The 22,611-nt window shown below is 43.1% G+C and overlaps 1 protein-coding gene across 1 annotated transcript in view; it reads left to right on the forward strand.

Annotated features, from left to right (window-relative positions):
• MAGI1 (membrane associated guanylate kinase, WW and PDZ domain containing 1) overlaps positions 1–22,611 on the forward strand; it is a 90,971-nt gene that overhangs the window by 46,469 nt on the left and 21,891 nt on the right. The window contains exons 11-13 of the mRNA XM_009076881.1: positions 5,984–6,015; positions 14,453–14,669; positions 20,446–20,529. Of these exons, the coding sequence (XP_009075129.1) occupies positions 5,984–6,015; positions 14,453–14,669; positions 20,446–20,529 (333 nt within the window). The remainder of the gene's footprint in view (positions 1–5,983; positions 6,016–14,452; positions 14,670–20,445; positions 20,530–22,611) is intronic.

Here is a 22,611-nt window from a genome sequence, read left to right on the forward strand (position 1 = left end):
AAGATTTTCATCTAAGCATATGACTCCAACAGCTCGAGCTTTATGGTAAGCTCTTCATTTAATGAGCTTCAAAATAAAAGTACAAGAACTGCTGACATACTTTCAACCATAGGCTAGATGGATAATTGTCACACTAATTCTCAATCTCTTTATTATCTTACTGTCTTGGCATTACCTTTTATATAGATTACTGCACAATAAAATTTATATTTTCATAGTAATTAAATAGCATTTTATTAGCCTATATCTTTTTTTATCGCTTCTAAAATCAATTCTGGTTTGAGATGCTGAAATATGACTGAGACTTTAACAACAGGGAATTGTTTAGCATCCTGACCAAAAATGAGTATTTGAGGCTAATACAGTGTAACATCTTTAGAGCATCTAGAACTGAGATTCTTCTTAATGGCAATAATGTTCTATGCCTCATTATGCTTTTTGTCAGTGACAGTGGGTTAATCATGCCCAAGATGATCTCTTCAAAACATTGCTTTCTTGGCATTAGCATTAAGCATTAGCATTAGAAACGTGGCATTTTTCATTGCATTTGGTAGTTACCAAACTTGATTTATGGCAGGGCTATATTCCTGCAGTGTGTATTATTCTCTGACTTAAAGCTTGTATTGCATAGCTAATTTTTTTGCTAGTGCAGTGACACTCTTGTTATGCAAATCACGATGACGAGCAAAAATGTTGGGCAGGGACAAGGTAGGGGATTTCTTCTTGATGGTTCTCCTCACGCCTGCATAGATTTGCCTTTCTTGCTGCAGATTATTCTTGTTCTTTCTCCAGCCTGGAAAAGAACAAGTTCCATCTACTTTTTTAGACAGTATGTGTCCTTTATTAGAAATTCTTTGGCAATGGATTATACAGAATGAAGGGGATTGCTTTGTCACCACCAACCTCCTGTCCCTGCCCCTCTGGCAGCACTAATGGCCATTAACGTTAATTATTTAAAGTTCCTTCTTTTGCACGCAGAAAGCAGTGATCAATGTGCAATGCCAGGTATATGGTTGTACCCCCTGGCTCCACTACTTCACCTAAACCTCATCTTTCAGTGTCTATTTGCTTTGATACAGCCTCTGGTTTTTATTCAGCATGGTGTAAGTGCTATTTAGAAAGCTTGAGGTTTGTTTTTTTCCAGGCAGGAACATTTTATCTATAAATGTTAACCTTGTGACACAGTCTGAAATGTTTATTTTCTTGTGTTTTTATTCATCTCTGGCTAATTTTGAGCTGTCGTGAATTCTGAACTGCAGAAAACATAATGACAAAACCAAATGGTGACCTTTTCACGTAGGTTCACCTATGGCTTATTCTGCTATTGGAGGTGTCCACAAAGTGTCCAGGTTGGAAGTGTTAAGGAATCATGAGAAGTGAAGAACTAGACACAGCTGTTCTTTTCCCTCATGTGCAAAACCACCCCCAAACTGAAAAATGTTGAGCAGTAGCTACAGACATTGTAAGCCATAAATAAGATGGCATGGCTTCCAGACTAGCTAGTAGCAGTTCCAGGAACCTTTGTCCTGTGGATGGATTGTGCAAACTGGTACTGAATTGTTCAGTTGAAAGCTTTGGTTGAAATCCCATTGAAATATATACTTTTGTGTGTGTGTGGTGAAGGGCAACATGTTCACACCAGCTGGTCCCCACATGTCTGAGCTGTTCAGATGGATTGACTGGATGATTCCTGCGGGAAGCCTAGAGATAGGTCTTCCTTAGGATTGAACTTCAGATCATTTTGATCCACCATCCCTAAAATGTGGGGCTGTGAAACAGGGTATGTTGTGTCTGGTGTCCATTTAGGTAATTTTCGAGCATTTATGGCCTTCTGAGCTCTCCCCAGAATCAGGCCCAGGTTATGGTGTGGGTTTGTAGTCACATGTTGCATTCTGTATATGTTGAGTAAAGCCGAATTTGGCCATGTGTTGTGGTCTTCCCATGTTACTTATGTTGTATAAAGACAAAAGATTTGAGAAAAAGTGTTGCTGTAGCAATTGAAGAGCATTGCGTGTTAGAAACAGCAACGCTTGAGGTCACAGATTTGTGCTATGTGTTCTTTCATGAAATTTTGTAGGTAGGGTTAGGGACCTTACAACTTCCCAGCTCCAAAGGTTTTACCCCACTGCACAATTAACACATGCCAAATAATATGAAATAAACTGAGTTGTAGCCTTAATTCATGGACCACATCACTCACAATGTAACGTGCAACAGAAATACATCTCCTGATGGGTAATGGCGTTAAGAGTGCTGAAGTCATGCTACAAAACTTGCCTAATGATTTGCATTTTTTCCCCTATGTTACAAAATGTAGTTGAGCAGATGGATGCAGCCAGCTGTACATAGAGCTTTAGGGAGTACTGGGGAGAAAAGAGAGAGGGTTTTGTTAAGATAAATGTAATAATCTCTGTGATAATTAGTTTAATTTAGATCCCGGCATCTGACTCATTTTTGACTAACCTTGTATGAAGCCTTTCTTGCCTTGCTGACGAGTCTGTGAATTTAGTTTGGTTACAATCCCTTTTTTTTGTTCTTGTGGATTGCTCACTGATCACTGATATTTTTCATTAAGCAGTTGCTTTATTACATTGTTATTTAGAGAGGAGTAATTTGTGTTTTCTAATTAATTTAATTCCAGGCACATTTAGTAAGTAGCTACAATGAACCCATTCAAGGGGTTTTAGGTCATATTGACATTGTTTACCAGATGTGCTCGTTTGTTTTAAAACATTGTTAACTCTGTGATGACAACAGCCTCATTCAATTGCTTGACTCTTCTATCTTCTCTAATCTGCATCTCCAAACCCCACCAAAATTAGAAGGTGCATTTCAGGTAGACATTGAATCACAGCGGAATTATATTGCAAACAGTGTTGGTATAAACTATTGCTATTCTGTTGTCAGGTCTGATGGCAGAGTAGGGAGAAGCCTTTTGGCTTCCCTTAGCCAGGGACGTGAAGCCATTACTTCATCCACTAAAAAACCGGATGCTGCCAAATCTTAGCCAGGGATGTGAAGCCATTACTTTATCCACTAAAAAACCGGATGCTGCCAAAAAGATGCAAATGGTGTTTAGTCCATCCTTGGCCTGTTTTCCTCTGAAAAACTTGCAGTGAGGCTTCAGGAGAGAACAAAACAGCCAGAAGGATGAGTATTCCAAGCAAGGCATGGTGTGAGCAGTGATGGGACATATTAATGGAATCAAAAGACAAATGTTGCAATTCATAGTTGTCACTATCCCAACTTCATAGGCTTGGACAGTGTTTTTGCCAGAAGTCTTCTGGAAAAGCTTAGCATTTTCTTGCTAGTGGTGCTCCCAGGATTTGGGGGTTATTGAAGTGCTTGGTGTTCATTGCTGTTAAATACTGTATCCATTCCATCATCTGAGCATGAAAACTACCCGTTACACCTATCATTTGCTCATTTGGCCTGCTGCGTCAAGAACTGGAGTTCTAAAATGAGACCTAATTAGATGAATAAATAATGTTTTCACAGGGAAATGTACAGGCAGGTTATTCCCTTGACTACAAGCTTGTCCCATGAAAAACTACCAACATTTGTTAACAGGTTCTGCAGTCACTTATTTTGGTAAGAAGTCAATTAGTGCTTGTTCTGCAGCAAAGTCTGGCACAGAGCAGTGACACTGTAAGATTCATTGGCCTCCGAAGGACCCACCAAACAATAGCTCTGATGTGTTTTCCATTATTTTTCAACTGTTTTCCATCTCTTTGGGGTTGGAACAGCCAAAAAGAATGACAAACTTTGAAGGAAAGATTTGTTCAGTAGTTCATGCTTAGTAAATTTTAACATTCAATGCTTGTGATGCAATAAGCTGGATTCTGATACAGTTTGAACCCAGAGCCCAGCTGCATTTTTGCTTTATTTTTTGTGGGGAACATTTAAATTGCTGTAATATCTTTTCTGTCTCATTCTGGTCTGTTAAGGGTGTGTGTGTGTGCATGGGGATCTGTGCTACCTATTGATTTAATAGGAAAGAGGGTGTGTCATGGGGATCTATGCTACCTATTGATTTAATAGGAAAGAGCATCTCTTGGAAAGGGAGAGTAAACGTGTGTGCATGCATGTGGAAGGAGGGAGAGAGAGAGGAGAATCTGTGTGTTTATCTCTGTGATAAATGATGCCTGTTAAAAATGTGACTTGCCATGAACATTATTAGTGCTTTTCCTCTTTAAGTGTATTATACACATGGGGATCTATGCTACCTATTGATTTAATAGGAAAGAGCATCTCTTGGAAAGGGAGAGTAAACGTGTGTGCATGCATGTGGAAGGAGGGAGAGAGAGAGGAGAATCTGTGTGTTTATCTCTGTGATAAATGATGCCTGTTAAAAATGTGACTTGCCATGAACATTATTAGTGCTTTTCCTCTTTAAGTGTATTATACAAACACAGTCTCCGTCAGCAGAAATGAAGCTGCAGTCTTGATTGTTTAGTTCAAACAGTTTTGATGTTTCATTGTCCCTCGATCAATCAGTGCCTGGAGGGATATCAGCTATTGGCTGATATCAGACTGACATGCAGAGCACAGATATTCCTCAAAAGCTTGAAAATATTTCATTTAAAACACTCCGTACAGATGCATCCCAGTCTGAGAGCAGCAGCAGAGTGTGCTCTGTTTATAATTTTTAATTGTGGATCTTCCCTATTCAGAACTAACATCTCCCAAATTACCTTAAAATGAGCATCTTCCTAGACAGATTTGTAATTCACTTGCATCACTTGCTTTATTCTCTGTGTAAAAGTTAGATGAGGGCATGGGTTTTAGAACAAACAAAATGCATAAAGTAGAAAATGTAATGCGGCATAAATGCCACATAAATCACATCCTAAAGACAAAAGCAAATTTCAAACATCTGAATTACTGAGCACTTAATGTGGAGTGTAATCTGTGCTTTTGTTTATGTGTGTTTCTGGAGTGTCACACGGAGCGAAATATGGGGAGTTTCCTCTTTTCCAACGTCAGGGGAAAAGGGAGGTTGTTTGCGAAATGCCCAAGAAAGAGCTTTTCCTGCATTGTAGGTAAATCCCTGGGCAAGTGTTTCCTTTGCTGCTGGCAACTGGGCTATATGCAGAAGTAGCTGATTGAAATCTCACTTGAGTTCTCTTGCTCATCACAGAGCGAGTAAGAGACTGCTTCAAAATGCAAAACTGCCCTTGAAAAAACCTTCCTTGGTGTCCTCCCAGTTGTTTTCTTCCTTTACATCTACTGCAACCTGTGTAAATTCCCCTTCTCCAAGCCCCCTAGCATCCCTCCCGGGGGTCAGGGCACTGGTAGTGCTGTCCTCAAGCTGCAGCTCTCTGAAATTGTAACTAACAGATAAAATCTCAGGCTTCAAAGATTCACACTTAGAATGGACAGGAAGGAAAATGTGTGTTTTCTCCGTAAGATTCACCTTTATAGGGATAAAAGCTTATTCTTCCTCCTGCTTTTGTTTCCCTTTGCCCAGACTGCACCTCTCGGCTCAAGCCAACGCACATTTTCCGTTCGAAAAATCAATTTCTAGAGAAATACTTTTTAAAAAATCAACCTGTTTCCTCTGCGCTGCCGCGATTGGTCCGATAAAATCGCCGAGCCGATCGCGTCAAAAGGAAAGAGCCTCAGCTTAATTGTGAGCTAAGTCTCCCGTAATCCAGGGGAGCATTTGAGATTCTGCCCAAGCGCTGGTTTCGCGGCCGCGGAGGGCTGTGGGTTTCTCTCCCAGCCTCCCGGCTGCTGCAGCACAAGTCAGCATAGCTAATGCAGATAGAGCTCTCCCCCCACTCCCATCGCTCGCTGGCTCTCCCTCTCCCTCTGCCTGTGCTTTGATTCGATATGAACAGACTGGTAACTCCGATGCGAGAGCGAAAGCTGACATAACTCTGCAGATGGCTACGTTCGGATGATACACCTAGGGATTTTTCTTTAAGGGAAGGTAACGATTAATGCTAATGTTTATTTTTCCCTTGTTGCCATTTTTCAGGACTGCCGGTCCCAAAGAAGAGCCCAAAGTCGGTAAGCACTTTTCAGCTACTATTTTTTTGTCTGTTTGTCTGCTTTGAAGGAGAAAGGCATGAGTTTGGCTTGTTTGCTTTGTGGGTCTCGATTGTTTTAAGTTGTCTTTCGGTTGCAACCGTGATTACCTTGCACGGCTCCTGCTGCATGGGGAGATGAGAGAGGAATGCAGTGCGGAAGGGAGACTTGTTTGCAAATAAAGCCTCAGGTTTACAGATCCACTTCCCTGACAGATGAGCTTCTCTGTCGTTTAACTTACCAAAAAAAAAAAAAAAGGCTATTGTTTCCTTTTGGAAAGATGGGAGGCTCCACCTTCTTGCCAGATAGCAATTCCTGTCGGGTGCTCATAGGCACCAATCTTTTCCATTAACTCCTTGAGTTTTCTTGAGTACCCTTGGCTGAATTATTAACAGAATGGGAAAGCATGCACCTTGTCGAGAGAGACAAAGCATGAACAGAGCATGATTAGGGTTCCCAGGGAATACAGTCAGCTGTCCAAGTGCTTGCTCTGGAGGCATTTTCATACCAAGCAGGATCGTGCTGCAGGTGTAAGATTCCTTATTTTTAAAAAAAAAAACCAGCAAGAGAACAGTTTTCTCTTGTCCCCTCTGATCTTATTTCCATGTAAAACTGATACCTGGATGACATGTTAGCTAACAGCATGGAAGCCGTGATCTAAAGTATCATTAAAGCTCCATGAATGATATTATGGAAGAAATGGATGTGCTGTTTGGATGGAACAAAAAGAAATGCTTTATTTTTAAAGGGAATGAAATACTTAAAGCCTGAAAGTTTGCAGTTTTCTGTGGAGAGTGAGGAATAAAACAGAATTCTCTCCCAGGAGCTTTGGAGAAGCAGAGCAAGTGAGGTGTTTGCCGTGTTGTAAGATGGTGTGAAACTTCACCGACAGTCCCCGATGGGTGCCAAAACCTGCAGCGGGGCACAGCCCACCTCGCTGCAAACCTGGGCAGGAGGGTTATCAGGAGGCTGAGCAGAAGGCTCTTGCTTTTAATATGAGCTCTCTGCTCATCCAAAAAGAAAGCCCTGAAATAATTAATGTGATTCTGATGGCTTAGGGCAGCGCTGATTAAAGTCATGTGAGCCCAGGCCTCTACCATTGTCAGCTCGCATTAATGTTGGGAGGCAGAAGTGCGGGGTGTGCTCCCTCACAAATCACAGCCTTGTCAGACCCTGTGCGCTCGCCGCTGTCATACGTGGGGATTATTTCAGCCTTCGGTAAAACAGAAGCGAGTGTGTAAAATACATACGTGTCTGGCACGTTCCTACTCTCTGCCTCCACTTTTTTCCCTGGTCGGATCAGGATTGGTTGCACGCGATCTGGACTCTGACTTCTATCATTAAACCAGCTCCAATCAATGAGTCTTGGTCTGTCCAAAGCTTGGAGGCTCCCACTTTGCCACATGCACATTTGGCACCAGGTGAAGCAGGATGCTGCTGTGTCAGATACCTCTCTGGTTGACAGCGATGCACCGTGAAAATCTGAGCAGCTAAGTCCATGTCAGGATAATCCTGCCATAGTGAACAAAGAGGCTGCTTACAAACAGGTGTAGCTGTGCAACAGCAGATTTCTCCCTCCTATTTGCTTTGAGGAGCCTGTCAGCCTTGGGGGAGCAGTCCCATTCCCTTGCATGCCTCTCCCAAGCCCTTTCACTTTGCTCTAGGGTCCCTTCAGTAATTTTTCCTATGCCCCTAGGCAGTGCTGTTGCCTCTAAAGCTCATGCTTCACAAAAAGCAGAGCCTCCCGTTCCCCCTTCCTGCACTCCGGATCATTGGCAGCAGCAATTAGCAGTGATGTTGTACACTGCCGCATTGTGCGGCAGCTTTAATGACCGACTGCTCCTTGGAGGGCAGAGCCGAGCGCGGAGGAGCCGCTACATCCACTTCTTCATCCCCAGGCATCGGTGACATGCAGGGGTTGAGCACAGAGACCTGGAGCTAAGTGCCTCGGGGCACCTGTGTGCAGAGGAGGAAAATGCCCTTGGGGCTGTCAGGGGTGGATTTATACCAACTCCAGGGCTTGTGTGGCCAAGCCAGTGGTCAAAAGCAGGAGGGCAGTGGTGTTGCTGACACTGTCCTTCCTTGCTCTGTTGAAGGGTTGCTGCTTGGTTACGGGGCAAGGGGAGCCTGTCCCAACCCTCTTGGCCATGAAAATTCCCACCCATGACAGGCGAGAGCCAGGCCTGACCCACTGGCACGCTCCCTGGCTGGGATGCCATCTCACTGAACTCTGCCCCAGTGTTTCCCAGGGATGCACTGAATCCCGTGAATTCCCAGTTTGCTACTGCTCTGGCAGCAATGAAGTGACTACCAGTGCTGCCAGCAGACCTGTGTGCCACGGGCTGTCTCCAGTGCTGCCAGGCTGGCTGTGGGGCTGGTGAGTACCATTTCCCTGTGGCCTTTCCTCAATACAGAGGGACTGTTTACCAGCATTCTTTGTTTAATAAATGACCTGCAGGTAGAAGTCGGAGTCCATCCAGGCTACGGGTGTCCATCCAGGAGCAGTTGGCTTGATCTTAGTTTGTGCTCATTCTTTGTTTCTTCAGCTGCATTGTGGATGTCACGACTCAGGTGTCCATCCTCTTTTGCTTTGCTCAGTGCAGTGATGAGTCCTCTCTTGTTACCTCAGATTCTTTCCCAAAGCTGAGACACGTTCCTGACTTACTGCCAGCGGCTGCTCTTTCTCAAACAAGTCCTATTTTTAGCTGTCAGCCCCAACTCCATATTCCCAAAAGACCAACTTCAGGCTGTTGGTGCCTCTCAGCTGTGGGGGGAGGTGTTTTAGCCCCTTGGAGAGGTTTGTTAGTGCTGAGGCTATGACATAGCCTGGGAGTATTTTTCCTGCCTTGAGCTCAGTTTTCCTGGGCTATATTTTTCAGACTGTGTGTATCTTCTGATGAGCTTTGCTCTTCTCAGATTTTAAGGAGAGTTTTTCAACCTTGGTGAAAGAGACAAATTAGTGGGAAAAAAATACTCATTTGTACTTTTCCAGTACAAATGTCCAGAGTGGACACTTCCAGGTTCTTTATTCCCTCTTCCCCTACCAAGGACATACTCCCAGCAGCTCTCTGTGCTGCTCATTTGTTTTCAGTTTCCCATTGATTCTTTTTCAGATGAAACTGAATAATATTTTTGTATTGACCATAGAATCAGCCAGGTTGGAAGAAAAAATACTCATTTGTACTTTTCCAGTACAAATGTCCAGAGTGGACACTTCCAGGTTCTTTATTCCCTCTTCCCCTACCAAGGACATACTCCCAGCAGCTCTCTGTGCTGCTCATTTGTTTTCAGTTTCCCATTGATTCTTTTTCAGATGAAACTGAATAATATTTTTGTATTGACCATAGAATCAGCCAGGTTGGAAGAGCCCTCAAAGATTAGATTATCCAACCCTACCATGGGTACTAGACCATGGCACTAAGTGCCACATTCAGTCTCATCTTAAAAACCTCCAGGGATGGTGAATCCACCACCTCCCTGGGCAGCCCGTTCCAAAGCCTGATCACTCTCTCTGTAAAAAATCTCTTCCTAATATCCAACCTAACCCTCCCCTGGCAGAGCTTGAGTCTGTGCCCTCTTGTCCTGCTGCTGGTTGCCTGGGAGAAGAGACCAACCCCCACCTGACTCCAACCTCCTGTCAGGGAGTTGTAGAGGGTGATAAGGTCTCCCCTGAGCCTCCTCTTCTCCAGGCTGAACAACTCCAGCTCCCTCAGCCTCTCCTCATGGCACTTGTGCTCCAGTCCCTTCACCTGCCTCGTTGCTCTTTGCTGGACCCGCTCCAGCACTTCAATATCCTTCAAGGGATAGACCATCTAGGGATATACATTTTCAGTGTGCAAGTTCTCTAGTATAGCAATTTTCCCTTCAATTATCCTGATATAACATGGATGAAAACAAACTTTTTTTCCTTTTTTTTTTTCTTGTTGCTTGCATCAAAATACTCCACAAGGGGGCAAAGATTCCCATTTCCAGCTCAGTTTGCTGTCGCTGCCAGGACCAGCTTCTCCAAAATGCTCTAGAGCACAAAATCTGCAGCTAGATCATCAGAAGACAGGATCACTGCAGGGGGAAGAAAGTGCTAAGCTCTTCCAAAAATCTATTTCTTTCTTTTGGGCTTAAATAAATAGATTGTCAGCATAGCTGAATTGTGGCCAAAAATGCAATTCCTATGCACACCCAGTCCCTGACAAAAGACTTGCCACATACTTTGGGTGGATAGGCAGCACTTGGGGCTCTGCCAGTGTCCTGGGTTTTGTCAGGAGGCGAAATTGGTTCCACAGCATGTGTTTGTACAACACATCCCTCTTCTTTCAGAGACCATTTTTCCCCCTACCTTGAAATGCCATGGGAGGAAACCACAGCAACTGTTCCTTTTCTCAGTTTCCTTTTATGCTTGGAGAATCCCATGCCAAAAAGCTTTGGTGTCTGCTGCAGGACCTGTTCCACTGTCACCTCTTCTGCTGTGAGTTGCTCCCTGCCTGACACAGACATTAACAACTGCTGCTCACAATTAGTGTCCCATCACTGCCCACAGCCACCTCTCAGCCCCATCATGGGCTGTGGTTCTTTTAGTAGTCACTGTACAAAGTAACATCTAACTACTCTTTTAATTAGCATGAATGGCAAACTGGGCTCTGCCATGTAGGTATCTGGAGCATTTTCCAGGCATTTGGAGGCTTTTGTCAGCAGTTTTCCTCCTGTCTCCTTTTGAAACACGACATCTTCAAGCTCCCTGGTTCCCATCGCCTTTGCTGTTTTCTTCCCTCCTCATAATCAGGAGACAGTGTGGTACTCAGTGTGGGCTCTCAGCTTTTATGTTGAGGGAGAAGCAGCTGTTCAGGTCAGCAAATACGGTACCTGTGGCTGAGAATGGGTTTGCACAGTGAGGGGAAGAAATCCTAGAAGGCTGATGTATGCCTCAACCCTGACTGCTGCTGCTCTTCCTGTGCAGCAGTTGCCCCCACAGATGCATACATAAATCAGAGCCACTCTGGCATTGCTGTTCATATCTGCCAGTGGGGAAAGAGCAGCTAGAAAAGGCCACCTTCTCAATGCTGCATTTTCTTTCACTTTGCAGGATGAGCACTGCAAAGTTTCAGCCAGGGTGTAGGGTATGCCTCAACCCTGACTGCTGCTGCTCTTCCTGTGCAGCAGTTGCCCCCACAGATGCATACATAAATCAGAGCCACTCTGGCATTGCTGTTCATATCTGCCAGTGGGGAAAGAGCAGCTAGAAAAGGCCACCTTCTCAATGCTGCATTTTCTTTCACTTTGCAGGATGAGCACTGCAAAGTTTCAGCCAGGGTGTAGGGTAGGGAACCTTAGGTAGGGCACAAGAAGTTTCAGCTTTCCATATATTTATTTTGGTATGGCTGTAAGGCAGTACCAAGATGATTGTTTTATCCCATCACCTGTATTTAAGTGCGCAGTCTTCTTAGACTCAAGGTAGTCATCACAGTTGTGGTTTCTAGAAAGCAGCTTTTGGTCAAGAGTCTTTCTGGCAAGCTATTGATGCTCAGCAGCAGCTCTGGAGAAGATTGTGGACTCTGGAGGGTCAGGGGTGCTCTTACTGTCTTAGGTAGTTCAGTGCCCCATGTTCATATCTCTTACTGACTTAGGTAGTTCAGTGCCCCATGTTCATGGTAGTTACTTTCAGAAGTCAATACAGGTCAACTGATCTGCTTTCCTTTGTCCTGAAAAACATAAGCAGCATCTAAGGGTGAGATCTCTGCTGCAGTCTGTCACCAAATAGCCCCATGCTCATCTGGTCATGGTTTTAGCTGCTTTCCTGCCCATGTGTGTGAACTGGGCGAGCCAGACAGTAAGATCCAGAGCCAGGAGGATTGGCCCTAAAGCTAGGAATAAGGCAGGAGATGAAGAAGCCATCCTTTCATTGGCATGTGGTCAGCTCATCCCTCTTTGGAAAGTTCCATCTGCACCAAAGCACAAAGTGCTTCATCTGAGCAGTCCCCATGGCAGGAGTGCCACAGGGACCAGGATGGTCAGACCCCTGCAATTCCTCATTGGGCTGATCTGCTGAAGTTGCTACATGTGGAAAAAAGTTTGGCCCCAAACCTTATTGACCTCCTCTGGTGATGTGAAATTCAGTAAATATTGTCTTGGATTAATTTAATTAAATATATTCGTTATTTCCATGGTTGAGTTCCCCTTTTGCTAGTCCCTTCTTAAACTCATAAATAGTGATGTTTCAGGCTTTTTGAAGGAGTCATTCTTCTGAAAAACAACTGTTCCTCTGAAGAAGTTTTCCCCTATTTCTTGAAAAATGTCTGTGTATTTGTGGTTGCAACTCTAGTTTAATTAGAGGTAGTTTTGCTTGAGTTGTGCTGACACTTCGATTTGCAACCCAAACACAAAACAGAATTCATAGTTTGTTCAAAATTTAAACCTTTCATATCACAAAGTGAGAGCACTTTTTGAAGATCCAACTTTGTTTCTTTTTAAAACAGAAAGTTTTCAGAGAGTTCTCATTATTTCCCCAAGGGCTGAATAAAGCTTCACATTTTAGTCCCTGTACTCCACATTCTGTAACCCAGCTATTTCCAGTGAGATTGGCCTGAAGTTTCACAGGATGCTTGTAGTTATTTTAGTAGTTTGGCCAAACAAACAAACCAATCCAGATGGCTGGACTGAGAGATGTAAAATGTTCTTTTATTTTTTTTTAAGTTACAAAGGAGTGATTATCCCCAGCATAGCTGTTTTAAAACGGCTTCATTTAAAAAATGGAAGGGCTGCATGTGAATTAGCTTCTTTTACTACTTAAAGAGCTAAAAATGTTGGAAATTGGTTCAGATATTTGTATTTGAAAGTCTGCAGATGAGTAATCACAGCAGGTATGCTTTGTTCGAAATTGCTTTAAAGGACAAAGGCAATTTCACATTCTAGTCAATCGAGGTAGCCTTTAAAAAGATGCTGGTAGTGGATCAACAACTCGAATGCAAGGCTGAGAGGTCAAAGCCATTTGGGCTGTTGGAGCTGGGGCTTTTTTTTTTTCTCAGTGTAAACCTAAAAATATGTGCAACTTAAGAAAACCCAACAGATAAGATTTTTGTTAAGACTCCAAAAGAGGGCACTTTGTATGGTGGCTTTCTCCTCTGTAACTAATTCAGCCCTTCTGTGATGGGACATTGACTGCCTGGGGTCTTGTGGTCAGAGTGAGGCAAGGGGTCTCCAGACCTGTGGGCATGTCAGCCCCCCATGCTGCTCTGCTCTGTGTTTGCCACTGTCTTTGCTCCCTACCCCTGCTTGGTTTCCTATAGAGAAGTCCCTGAAAGCAGAGACTGTTGCAATGTTTTCAGGTGTACCCCCTGCCAGCAGGAGGCTTTAAATGGCTGGCTGAGGTTTCTTGGTGTGAGTGGCTGACCCCTTTTAGCCAGGAAATAGTGGATGTTGGAAAAACAACCTGTGGGATGCTATTTTTCTGGCCTCCCTCTGTGTCACAGCAGTTCCAGGAACGTGGCAGTTCCCTGTGCAGGAGCAGGTGGGAGATCACACTCAACCTTTATGTCAACCCAAGGTCGTCTCAAAAGAGCATTAAAAAGCATTTGCTGTACAGTTTGGGGAGCTCTTGTTGAGGGAGGATTTTGCTGCATATTGAGTAGGACAAATCCTGGCAATGCAAATGTGACTTGTGCTTCATTTGAGCACACTGTTGTGAATTTGAGTTAAGAATTATGTACCCTGCTTAGCTAAATATTGAGCAGGCAGAGCTCTTGACATACTGCTTTGGAATAAGCCCTGAATTTAGGCAGATATATTTTTTCCTGGTTTAATATGCTCAATTAAAACAAGGAAATCAAACTGCAAATAGACATTTGCACATTTGTGAAGGTCTGCTGGAATCCTGTGGATGCTTTGGGAAGCAGACACATGAAAGGGGAATCTGTTGTCCACTCACTTGTAATGTGGGGCTTTGCAAGAGCTGCAGAGGAGAAGTGATCTCTGATACAAGGGCTGTGCTTGAATCTGTTTCAGAGGGTCAGTTTGAGTTTTCACAGTAAAATCTTGTAGTTTTTTCTTTCAGGCTCAAGTTAGAATGAGTAGAAGGTTATTGAGTTTTTCTGCCTTACTGCAGGAAAAAAATAAGTGCACTGAAACTAGTAACCTATGATGAGATTTAGATCTGTCTTATGTGTGAGATGGAAAAAAAAATGCATATTTTTTTATGATAAATGACTTTGTTTTGCATATCTCTTCCTGTCAGTCTGCCTATCAAGACCTGTCATCAGGGAATTTAGCTGTACCCAGCATTAACTAGTAGCAGCAAAACTGTGATTTATATATTTACTTATGTGCATGCAGAAACCCTGATCAAAGAAGGGAGAAAAATTGATGGAAAACACCCACTCAAAGACCAATAACCGTCTGTTCTCTCACTTTCCACTCGCTTTCTTCCTTACAGCAACCACTTGAAAGGAAAGACAGCCAAAACAGTTCTCAGCACAGCGTCTCCAGCCACCGCAGCGGGCACACCGCGTCCCCCGTGCACAGCACACAGGTGCTACCCGACTACAGCGCCGCGGAGGCTCCGGCTGCGGATCAACCGGACACTGCTGGGCAGAAAAAGCCAGATCCATTTAAAATCTGGGCCCAGTCCAGGAGCATGTATGAAAGCCGACGTGAGTATGAAGCAGGTGTGGTTGCTAAGGCTACGGCTCTGGCAGCTGCTCTCTGTGTATTTTCTTTGCAAAGCACTGATTCTTTTAGATTTCTGTTGTAAATATAAGGCTTCAGTTGGTTAATTTGGTATCTGTCAGTGAGATCTACTTGCTAGACAGGCTGCAGTTTCCTCTCTCAGGAGGACTGAATTTAGATCATCTCTAGGAAAAGGGCACTTAGACCAAAGCTTGATATGAATAATCCCTTTAAAATTAAGGACCATCTTTTCCCCTATATTTTGCTGAAGGAGAATTTGCAAGTTTGTTATCCAGATCCTAAACTCTTTTTTGAGGTTAAGACTCGATGTCTGATACGCACAGGAATTTCAGTAAGGAGGGGAAGTATTTAGTTTGTTGAAACTCTTATCAGATGCTTTTCAGCCTCACCCTGGGGAGGAGAAAATCCAGCTGAGCCATTTTAGTTTGACCAGAGTGGACACTTTAACAATACAGATATCAAATGCATATTGTAAGTGGCTTTTATGACAATTAATAATCTGCACACTTGGCTAATAGTTCATCAGGGATTTGACTCTGGTCCAAGACTATAAATATGGTTTCTATCAGTTTCTTCTCTGCAAACAAAATAAACACATTGGCTTTGCTTTAATTGCACTGCTGAAGATGATCAAATCTGTAAAAGCTTCTGAAAGAGTTAAAGCATTAGGTTCATTTTGAAAGGCAATAGTTATTTCAGTTACAGAAAAGGGAGTTTCAAAGTCTTGGTGCTGTATCACCTGGAGTTTGGTTTTAATGTTCTAACTGGAATTTGGTGAAACCAGTACGAAATGAACATTACCTCAGAATGAAAAATGGTAGGACTGTTTTTTCTGGCCAAATGAATCACTTTGAAGTCTTATACCCTGGAAAAATTAAATCATGAGTCACAGTTTCTTGGCTGAAGATGCATCTCTTTGGATTGAATGTCTCAGCAAAGCAGTTTGTAGGTGTCTCAGCTTCTGTGCACTGCTTCTCTTCCCAGGGATTAGGTGTACTGACCTTCTGGGCTCTTGGGCCAGGTCGTGCTGATCTGCAGAGCGCAGTGACGGAACTTGTACGTGCAGCTCATTGAAACAGGAAAAAGGGGCAAGAGCTTAGGGATGGTGACTCTTCAGCCCTGCAGAGATGTGGGCAGAGCTCCTCCTTCTCCTGCCTGGGTGGACAAGGCCAAGGATGTCCCATGGCACTGGCATCACTGTTGCTCAGCTTGCGTGGTTCTTGTTGGCACTGAGCTGGCATCGCCCCTGGCCTCCTGCAGCTACTTAGCTAATTTCTAATTAACTGTTTAACTCATACTAATTAGTCATTAGTATCAGCTTAGCAGCCTTAACTGCCGCCTGTTTTTCCTGATAAAACCCAAGCCTAAGCTGGAGAAATCCTGAAGTGTTGCAGGCAGGCAGTCGCCCTTCTGTGCCCACGTCCAACACTATGTGCTAAATCCTTTCTCTTTCCTCGATGGCTGCAGCTATCTTGTAGAGGTTTTATCCTTGTCTGTGACTAGAGCCCTTCCAGAGGCCTTTTCATTTTCTCTTGACCTGCTGGCTTCCCACACCTCGTCTTTCCCTGTGCCACAATGCTCACTGCTTGGGCCTGTTGCTGGACAGATCTGCTACACACCTTCAGCTTCCCTGTTCTCACCTTTCTGTAGTCCAGCATCTCTGTAATGAGGTTGATCTTCTACTGCTTGTCTCCTGCCTCTACTACCAGATGAGACCTACCTGAACTTCACTGCTTTCCTACCACCTTTTCATCCCATTGCTATTCCTTTCCAGGAAGGTGTTTTCTGAGATTTCTTGCTTTCATAGATAGAGGGTTTTTGGAGAATGGTAGAAGCACAATTTGGTCATGTTTCCTCGTAAATGTGTCACTAGAAGTGTTCAAGAGCCTATGAATTTCTAACCCTAAACTGGAGTAAAACACATTCCCTGGGGATTAACCTGCACTCTTAGCTAGTGACATGGCTTTGCTGCACCTAATGAAATGTGAAGAAAGACAGGGAAGATAAGTGAAAAATGGAGTTGCACATGCTCTGTCTCCTGTCATGGTCTGATCTCAAAGTGTGACTGGTGGTTTTATTTAGAGATCAGTCATCAGCTCCTTCTCCTTCCTTCACCAAGCCCTCACTTCTCATCAGTCTCATAAATGGAGGCTGTGGTTCACAGCTGAAATCTGGCTCTGCTGCCCTGGGAACCTTCTGTGAGGCACCATGTTTCTTTCCCTTTGTTACGAACCTGAGTCATCCCTTTGAGAATGAGTTCCCAGTGTTGCCCAAGCACTGGCTGTGTGGCTTTTGGATCACTCACAGGGAGCTCTGCTGACAGAGTGTGTGATAGGAGAAACAGTTCCCTGGGGACTCCAGTTTCACTGTCTGTCTACTCCACATGTGCTGTTCTTCGTGTTTTTACCCAGCTGCAGTTCCGTTTAACTCCAGTACCACCTTTGACTGGTGGAGATAGTCATATCATTGCTTTCTTCTTTACTTCAGCACCAATTCCCTTTGGCTTTGGCATTCAGGTTAGCATCTCTGATGACATCCATAGCTTTGGGTGCTAGATGTGACTCTCTCTGAAATCTTCTGATGGTGTGTGCAGAACTACATGAATACCTAATGTACAGCAGGAGGATGCCACCCTAGTGCCAGTGCTGAGGGTTGCTGATGCATCCCGTAACTGATGTGTGCTAGAAGCCTCCACTGCTCAAGGAGTCCTAGCTCAGCTCTCCCAGGTACCCAGGCCAGGGCTTGCTCTCTGTAGATTGCTGGCCTTAGATTTCAAAAAGCCTGAAAAGAGTTATTACATGTTCTTTTGAGAGGCAGGGTTTTGAATCCCCAACAAGTGGACTGAAAACAGCAACAACCCTTTGTGTTGAAGTATATGATGAATTTTAAAAGGATTGAATTTTAGAGCATTAGATCATAAGTGTTTTATTTTGTCCCATTTGTGAAATCATTGAGAATAAAGAGAACATAGTGCAATTTTTCAAGTGCAGTTGACACAAGAAGATTCATTAGCCCCAGCCCAGACAGACTTTTTTTTTCATCTGAAAATAATAATATAAAGAGGTTTTATTCACTATAGGAATATGTCGTCTCCAGGATATTTCTAAGAAGTACTGAATCTATAATGAACACCTACTGCCTTTTTCACTGGGAGTGCATCCTGCTGTTATTAACATTAAGAATAACAATGTAGACATGGAAAGCACAAGCAACAGTTTAATTTTTCATAATCTGTAAAATGCATTCTTCCTCTTTTTTAGTGTTCTTTGGATCAGTATTTCTTTTAAAAAGGCTGTGTTTGCCTTATGTGACCTGTCTCACTGAAGCCTTTGGTAGAGCAGAATTAGGTTCAAAAAGCACCAGCTAACCCATAATTGTGTAAAAGCATGTGGTTGTTTTATTTACCCAATGCATCTTAATATCAGGAAGTGCTCCAATTCTGCAGGGGAAAGCCACAGATGTTGCCTGTTTAGGGAAAGGGGGAAAAAAAAGGAGAAAAATTAAGCTAGAATTAATAATGCAAAGCTAAACGATGGCTCCATCACTGTGTCTGGACTCTGGCTGAATAGCAGCAGATGAGAATTGCAACTTTATTCCACAAATGTGGGTTAAAGTTCCTTCACATGCGGCTCCCCGGGGTGAGGGGATCAGCCCTGCGAGGTGCTGAGTGCTTGGGCTTTGGTCCAAGGAAGCTTATTTTCAAGCTGTAAACCCAGTGGGGCTGGGATGCTTTAAGGCTAAGGCTGAGCTCAAATGCTCTGCTGCAATCTGGCCCAGAGTCGCCAGTCTTTGCTGGATTAAGACGTTTGCGCATAGTCGGCTTTGTGCTGAGTGAACGTGAAAACACATCATTTGGTGGCGATAACAAATGCACTCTGTGCTGGTGCTAAGTTTGAGCTGCCTGAGCTCCTTGTTATGGGTAACTCATTGCTGCTCGTGGGAGTTGTGTACATGAATCAGAGAGAAGGACAAACCCTTAAGGTTTAAAAGCTGAAGTGGTTCCAAGATTCAGGAATGGCATACATGAAGAGCACTCAGTGAGAGAAACAGCAATTGAATGGCTTAGCAGAGAACCACAATTGTGAGACCTCACACTGGTTTATTGAAATATAGTTTTATAATATGCTTTTTATTTTTCAATGTATTATTAAACTTCCTTAAAGATTAACGCAATCTGTTGTCAAATTTTTCTCATGTGGCCTGATTGCTTTGCAAAATACCGTATCCTACATATGGCCATCTGTCAAAACAGCAGTGACAAAATGAATTAATCTGAATTGCAGATGTGTTAATGAATCCCTTTGAAGGGCTTATGCATTTAATTAAAAGTAAAGCACAACCCAATAGATAATTTTGAAAGCTTTTAAAATATTCGAAGTTATCGTTAATATTTGAATTTTGTTTTTCAGGCACATAATTTATTTGCTAGTATTTTTCTCTCCCAAAATCTAATTAAAGTAATACAAACAAGTCTTGACCCCAGCATGTTGTGTTCACTCGCCAGCAATTACACAGAATTAAAAATATTTGCACAATGATACAAACATTAGATACTTCCTCTCTGAAATAGAAAATACTCTCCAGAAATTGCAGCCGCCTCCTGATCAGGCTGACTTGAAAGATGATGGTTAGTAAAAGCCCTTTGGTAGGGTTATGTCCTTTTATTATATTAATAGTAGACAAACAGCTCCAGTCATACACTTGGACACACAGATGTGCCCATGCCCTTAGAGACTGTCATGCTGAAAAGGATTGTAATACTCGCAGCACGTCGCGTGAGCAGCAGAAGCTGCTGAGTTGGGCAGGGTCATGGGTAGGCTCCATGGCTTGGTCAAGGCCCAAAACCTCACTGGCAGAGCTTGTTCATCCTGTTGAGAACATACTGAAGCCGTCTTTTGAAAACTTTCCATGCACCAGAAAGGTCAGTTAACAGGAAAAGACAAAAAACCTAGACTTGTGCCGTGGGATAGGTTAGTGAAAGGGTTTCTTGCACATATGGAACCTCATGAGATTTATGGCTAAAACGAGACTCTGAAACTCTCCATCAGCTTCAGTGAGACTGTTCACTCTTAATTTCAGATTTATCCTTATATACTTTGCCGAATCTGGGCCTTAAACCTTTTGTACTTTGCCAAGCTATGAGTCACTGAAAGTGCTGCTGCCTCAAATGAGCCAGTGACTAAAGCAAACTCATACTGATCATTCTTGAATCCATCTTTTGTTGAAACTGATGTCGTAATGGGCAGATTTGCTTTTTTACATAACATGTGAGATAATTGTTAAAGTTTGTATAGGAAAGTTTGATTAAAATGACCTCTAATTAACTGTGTTCCTTGTTCATCACCACATATTTAGAATTTCTTTTGACATTAGAAAAAGATATTTCCACTTGGAAAACTAACTGTCATGAAGGTGGAAATTTTTTTGTAGAAAAATATATTTAAGGTGTTCTCAGAGAGATTCTTTTTTCCTCTGAGGGTTAAAAAAGAGGTTGCTCAAATATATCTGCATGCATGTGCATAAATGTCTAAATTCTTATGTGTGTATATTATAGCTCCACATGTGCACAGGCATGTGCAAAGAAACATGAAATTTAGTATGTCAAAATCCATAGTAGCTATAACCTTAACAAATTATGCATGAAAACCTAACATGATCCATACAGTCAAAATTAATTAAATGAACTAACAAGAAAGCAGATACGTTAAGCTGTGCAAAATTGTAAAATTAATATTACAGCTATGTCACCTTCGCCTGCAACTGGACTGAGCAAGGGTGAGAGAGAGAGAGAAATCAATTCCACGAGTTTTGGAGAATGTAAGACTGTGCCGAGAATGTATCTGTGTCTTGTGATGTCTTGTTCTGGTGTCATTGCTGCTCTGTGGCGGGGGGCTCTTCATCACCAAGGGCATCTGGCAGGGCCATACACCAGGGTTAGCCACCAAGGTGCCAAGTACCTGCTTCACTGTGTCCTGGCTGGCAGTGAATTGTGTTGGCAGCAGTGGGGGGTGTGTGTATCATCTTCCTGTTTTATTCATGAGTTTGCCCATGTGGCTCATCGACAGGGCTGCGTCACTCATCTCTCCTTCCATTCCTCTTCGCGGTCCCAGCAGAACTCTTTTTACCACTTCTGCAATGCTCTCCAAATTGTGGGGTTTAATTTGGGATGAGCAGACTGGCAAGTTTTACCTCTTTGGGCTATGTATATGTTTTATAAGTTAGATGTGCCTGAGATCAGCCACAGTGCAGAGATGAAGAGAATGACTTACAGAGGCCATTTTTCATTCATTTTCAACAAAGGTTCAGCACTGCCTTGAAATTTTCACTGTAAGTAAGGAAAGTGGCTCCTCTGAAATGCTACTGAGTAATGGGAAAACCTAAATTAATTCTCCAGTATGGAGACTTGGTGAGTCCCACCTCATCTGCACAGAAGCACAGAGCTGGATGGGTGTTCTGGGCTGTGCCAGTAAATTACTGTACTGCAGAGCTGGTGCAGAAAGTGGTAAAAGGAGTTGTGCTCACTGTGTAAAGGTGTGTTGTCTGTGTGTCTGTTGTATCTGTGTTCCACCTCTCTATGATCCATCCAGTGGAAGGAGCGTTACGTGAATGAACTGGCTTCTTTGGGTAGAGACTTGTCTTTTTTTGTTGGTTTGGTTTGACGCCACCAGTCCGGCTCAGCTTGCTGTTCCCTCAGCAGCATTAATTGGTTAGCTGGTACCCAAACCAGGGACATACGGCATCGTTCAGTGAGACTGGAGAGTTGACAAATGGGAAGGTGTTGAGAGATGCCGAGGAAATGGGCCCACGCCGAAGCTCTCTGCGGAAGCCACTTTACCTCTGACAGATCCAACACGCGCTATTAATTGGTTGGGGACAGCCTTTGCCAAAATAGCCTGCACAGGGCTGGAGAGCTGCTTCTGAGTGTGTCTGCTTGTCACGTTCCCCTTGCTGAAGGCAGTGACAAACACCAATTAATTCATTGTCTAAATTCTGCTGTTGTGCCACACGTCTGTATGGTGCCGAGATGCCTTCAGCCAGAACAGATGAGCCACACAGGCACCCCAGTGTGTTCACCACCCGACTGCTCTGTAATTGTGTCTGGACAAAAATTAGCCTCTAGTTCAGTAAGGACATGGGTCTTAAGTTTAGTTTATAACTTCAGATAATTAAAATGTGAAAATACTGTAGATGAAGCCAGTTCAGATGAAAATGAGAATGACTTCTGTACCATAGCACTCACCTGTTCGTTTTATTTTTAGTATTCCCAGATCCTCAATTCGTATTATAATTTAAACCTGTTGAATCATTGAAGAGAGAGCTAAGCAAAAGTCTTAACACTGAAAAGCACCAGACTAGACCCAAATCTTTCCACAACAGGCACAGACAGTGTAAAATGCAATTAGGGCTCAATCTGGCACTCACTGATGTCAGTGGAAAACAACCTGCTCATAGATACAGAAAACTAGATGATGTTTCATTAAGTGTGCTGTATCCAGTGTCTGAGTAGGCACTTATTTAAATTCCTGAATGATACACTTTGGTTCCTTAACTGAAGATATAGGCAGCTGACTGGTAAAGGAACAGCTTTTTATTATCATTAATTATAAATTTTGGGAGGGGATCATTACAAAATTAGTCAATGTTACAGATACTATCCAATAAATATTAAATGAACCTGAAGTTGTCTTCTGATATGATTTAATGTTAGCAATTAGTTTTGCATTTTTAAAAAAGGGATGAAAGCAAGCATGAGTAAGTTAATATAAAACATTACTGTTCAGCCGTGCTTCAAGGTTAGTACTTCACTCTATGTAATATTCATTGTAAAAACCTTGCTGGTGTTCCATACTAATGAGTAGGTGAGGTTGAGCTCTGTTATGTTTCCAGCTGGTTTATCTGTTCAGT

Source organism: Acanthisitta chloris, unplaced genomic scaffold (assembly GCF_000695815.1).
Source record: "Acanthisitta chloris isolate BGI_N310 unplaced genomic scaffold, ASM69581v1 scaffold846, whole genome shotgun sequence".
Lineage (NCBI taxonomy): Eukaryota > Metazoa > Chordata > Aves > Passeriformes > Acanthisittidae > Acanthisitta > Acanthisitta chloris.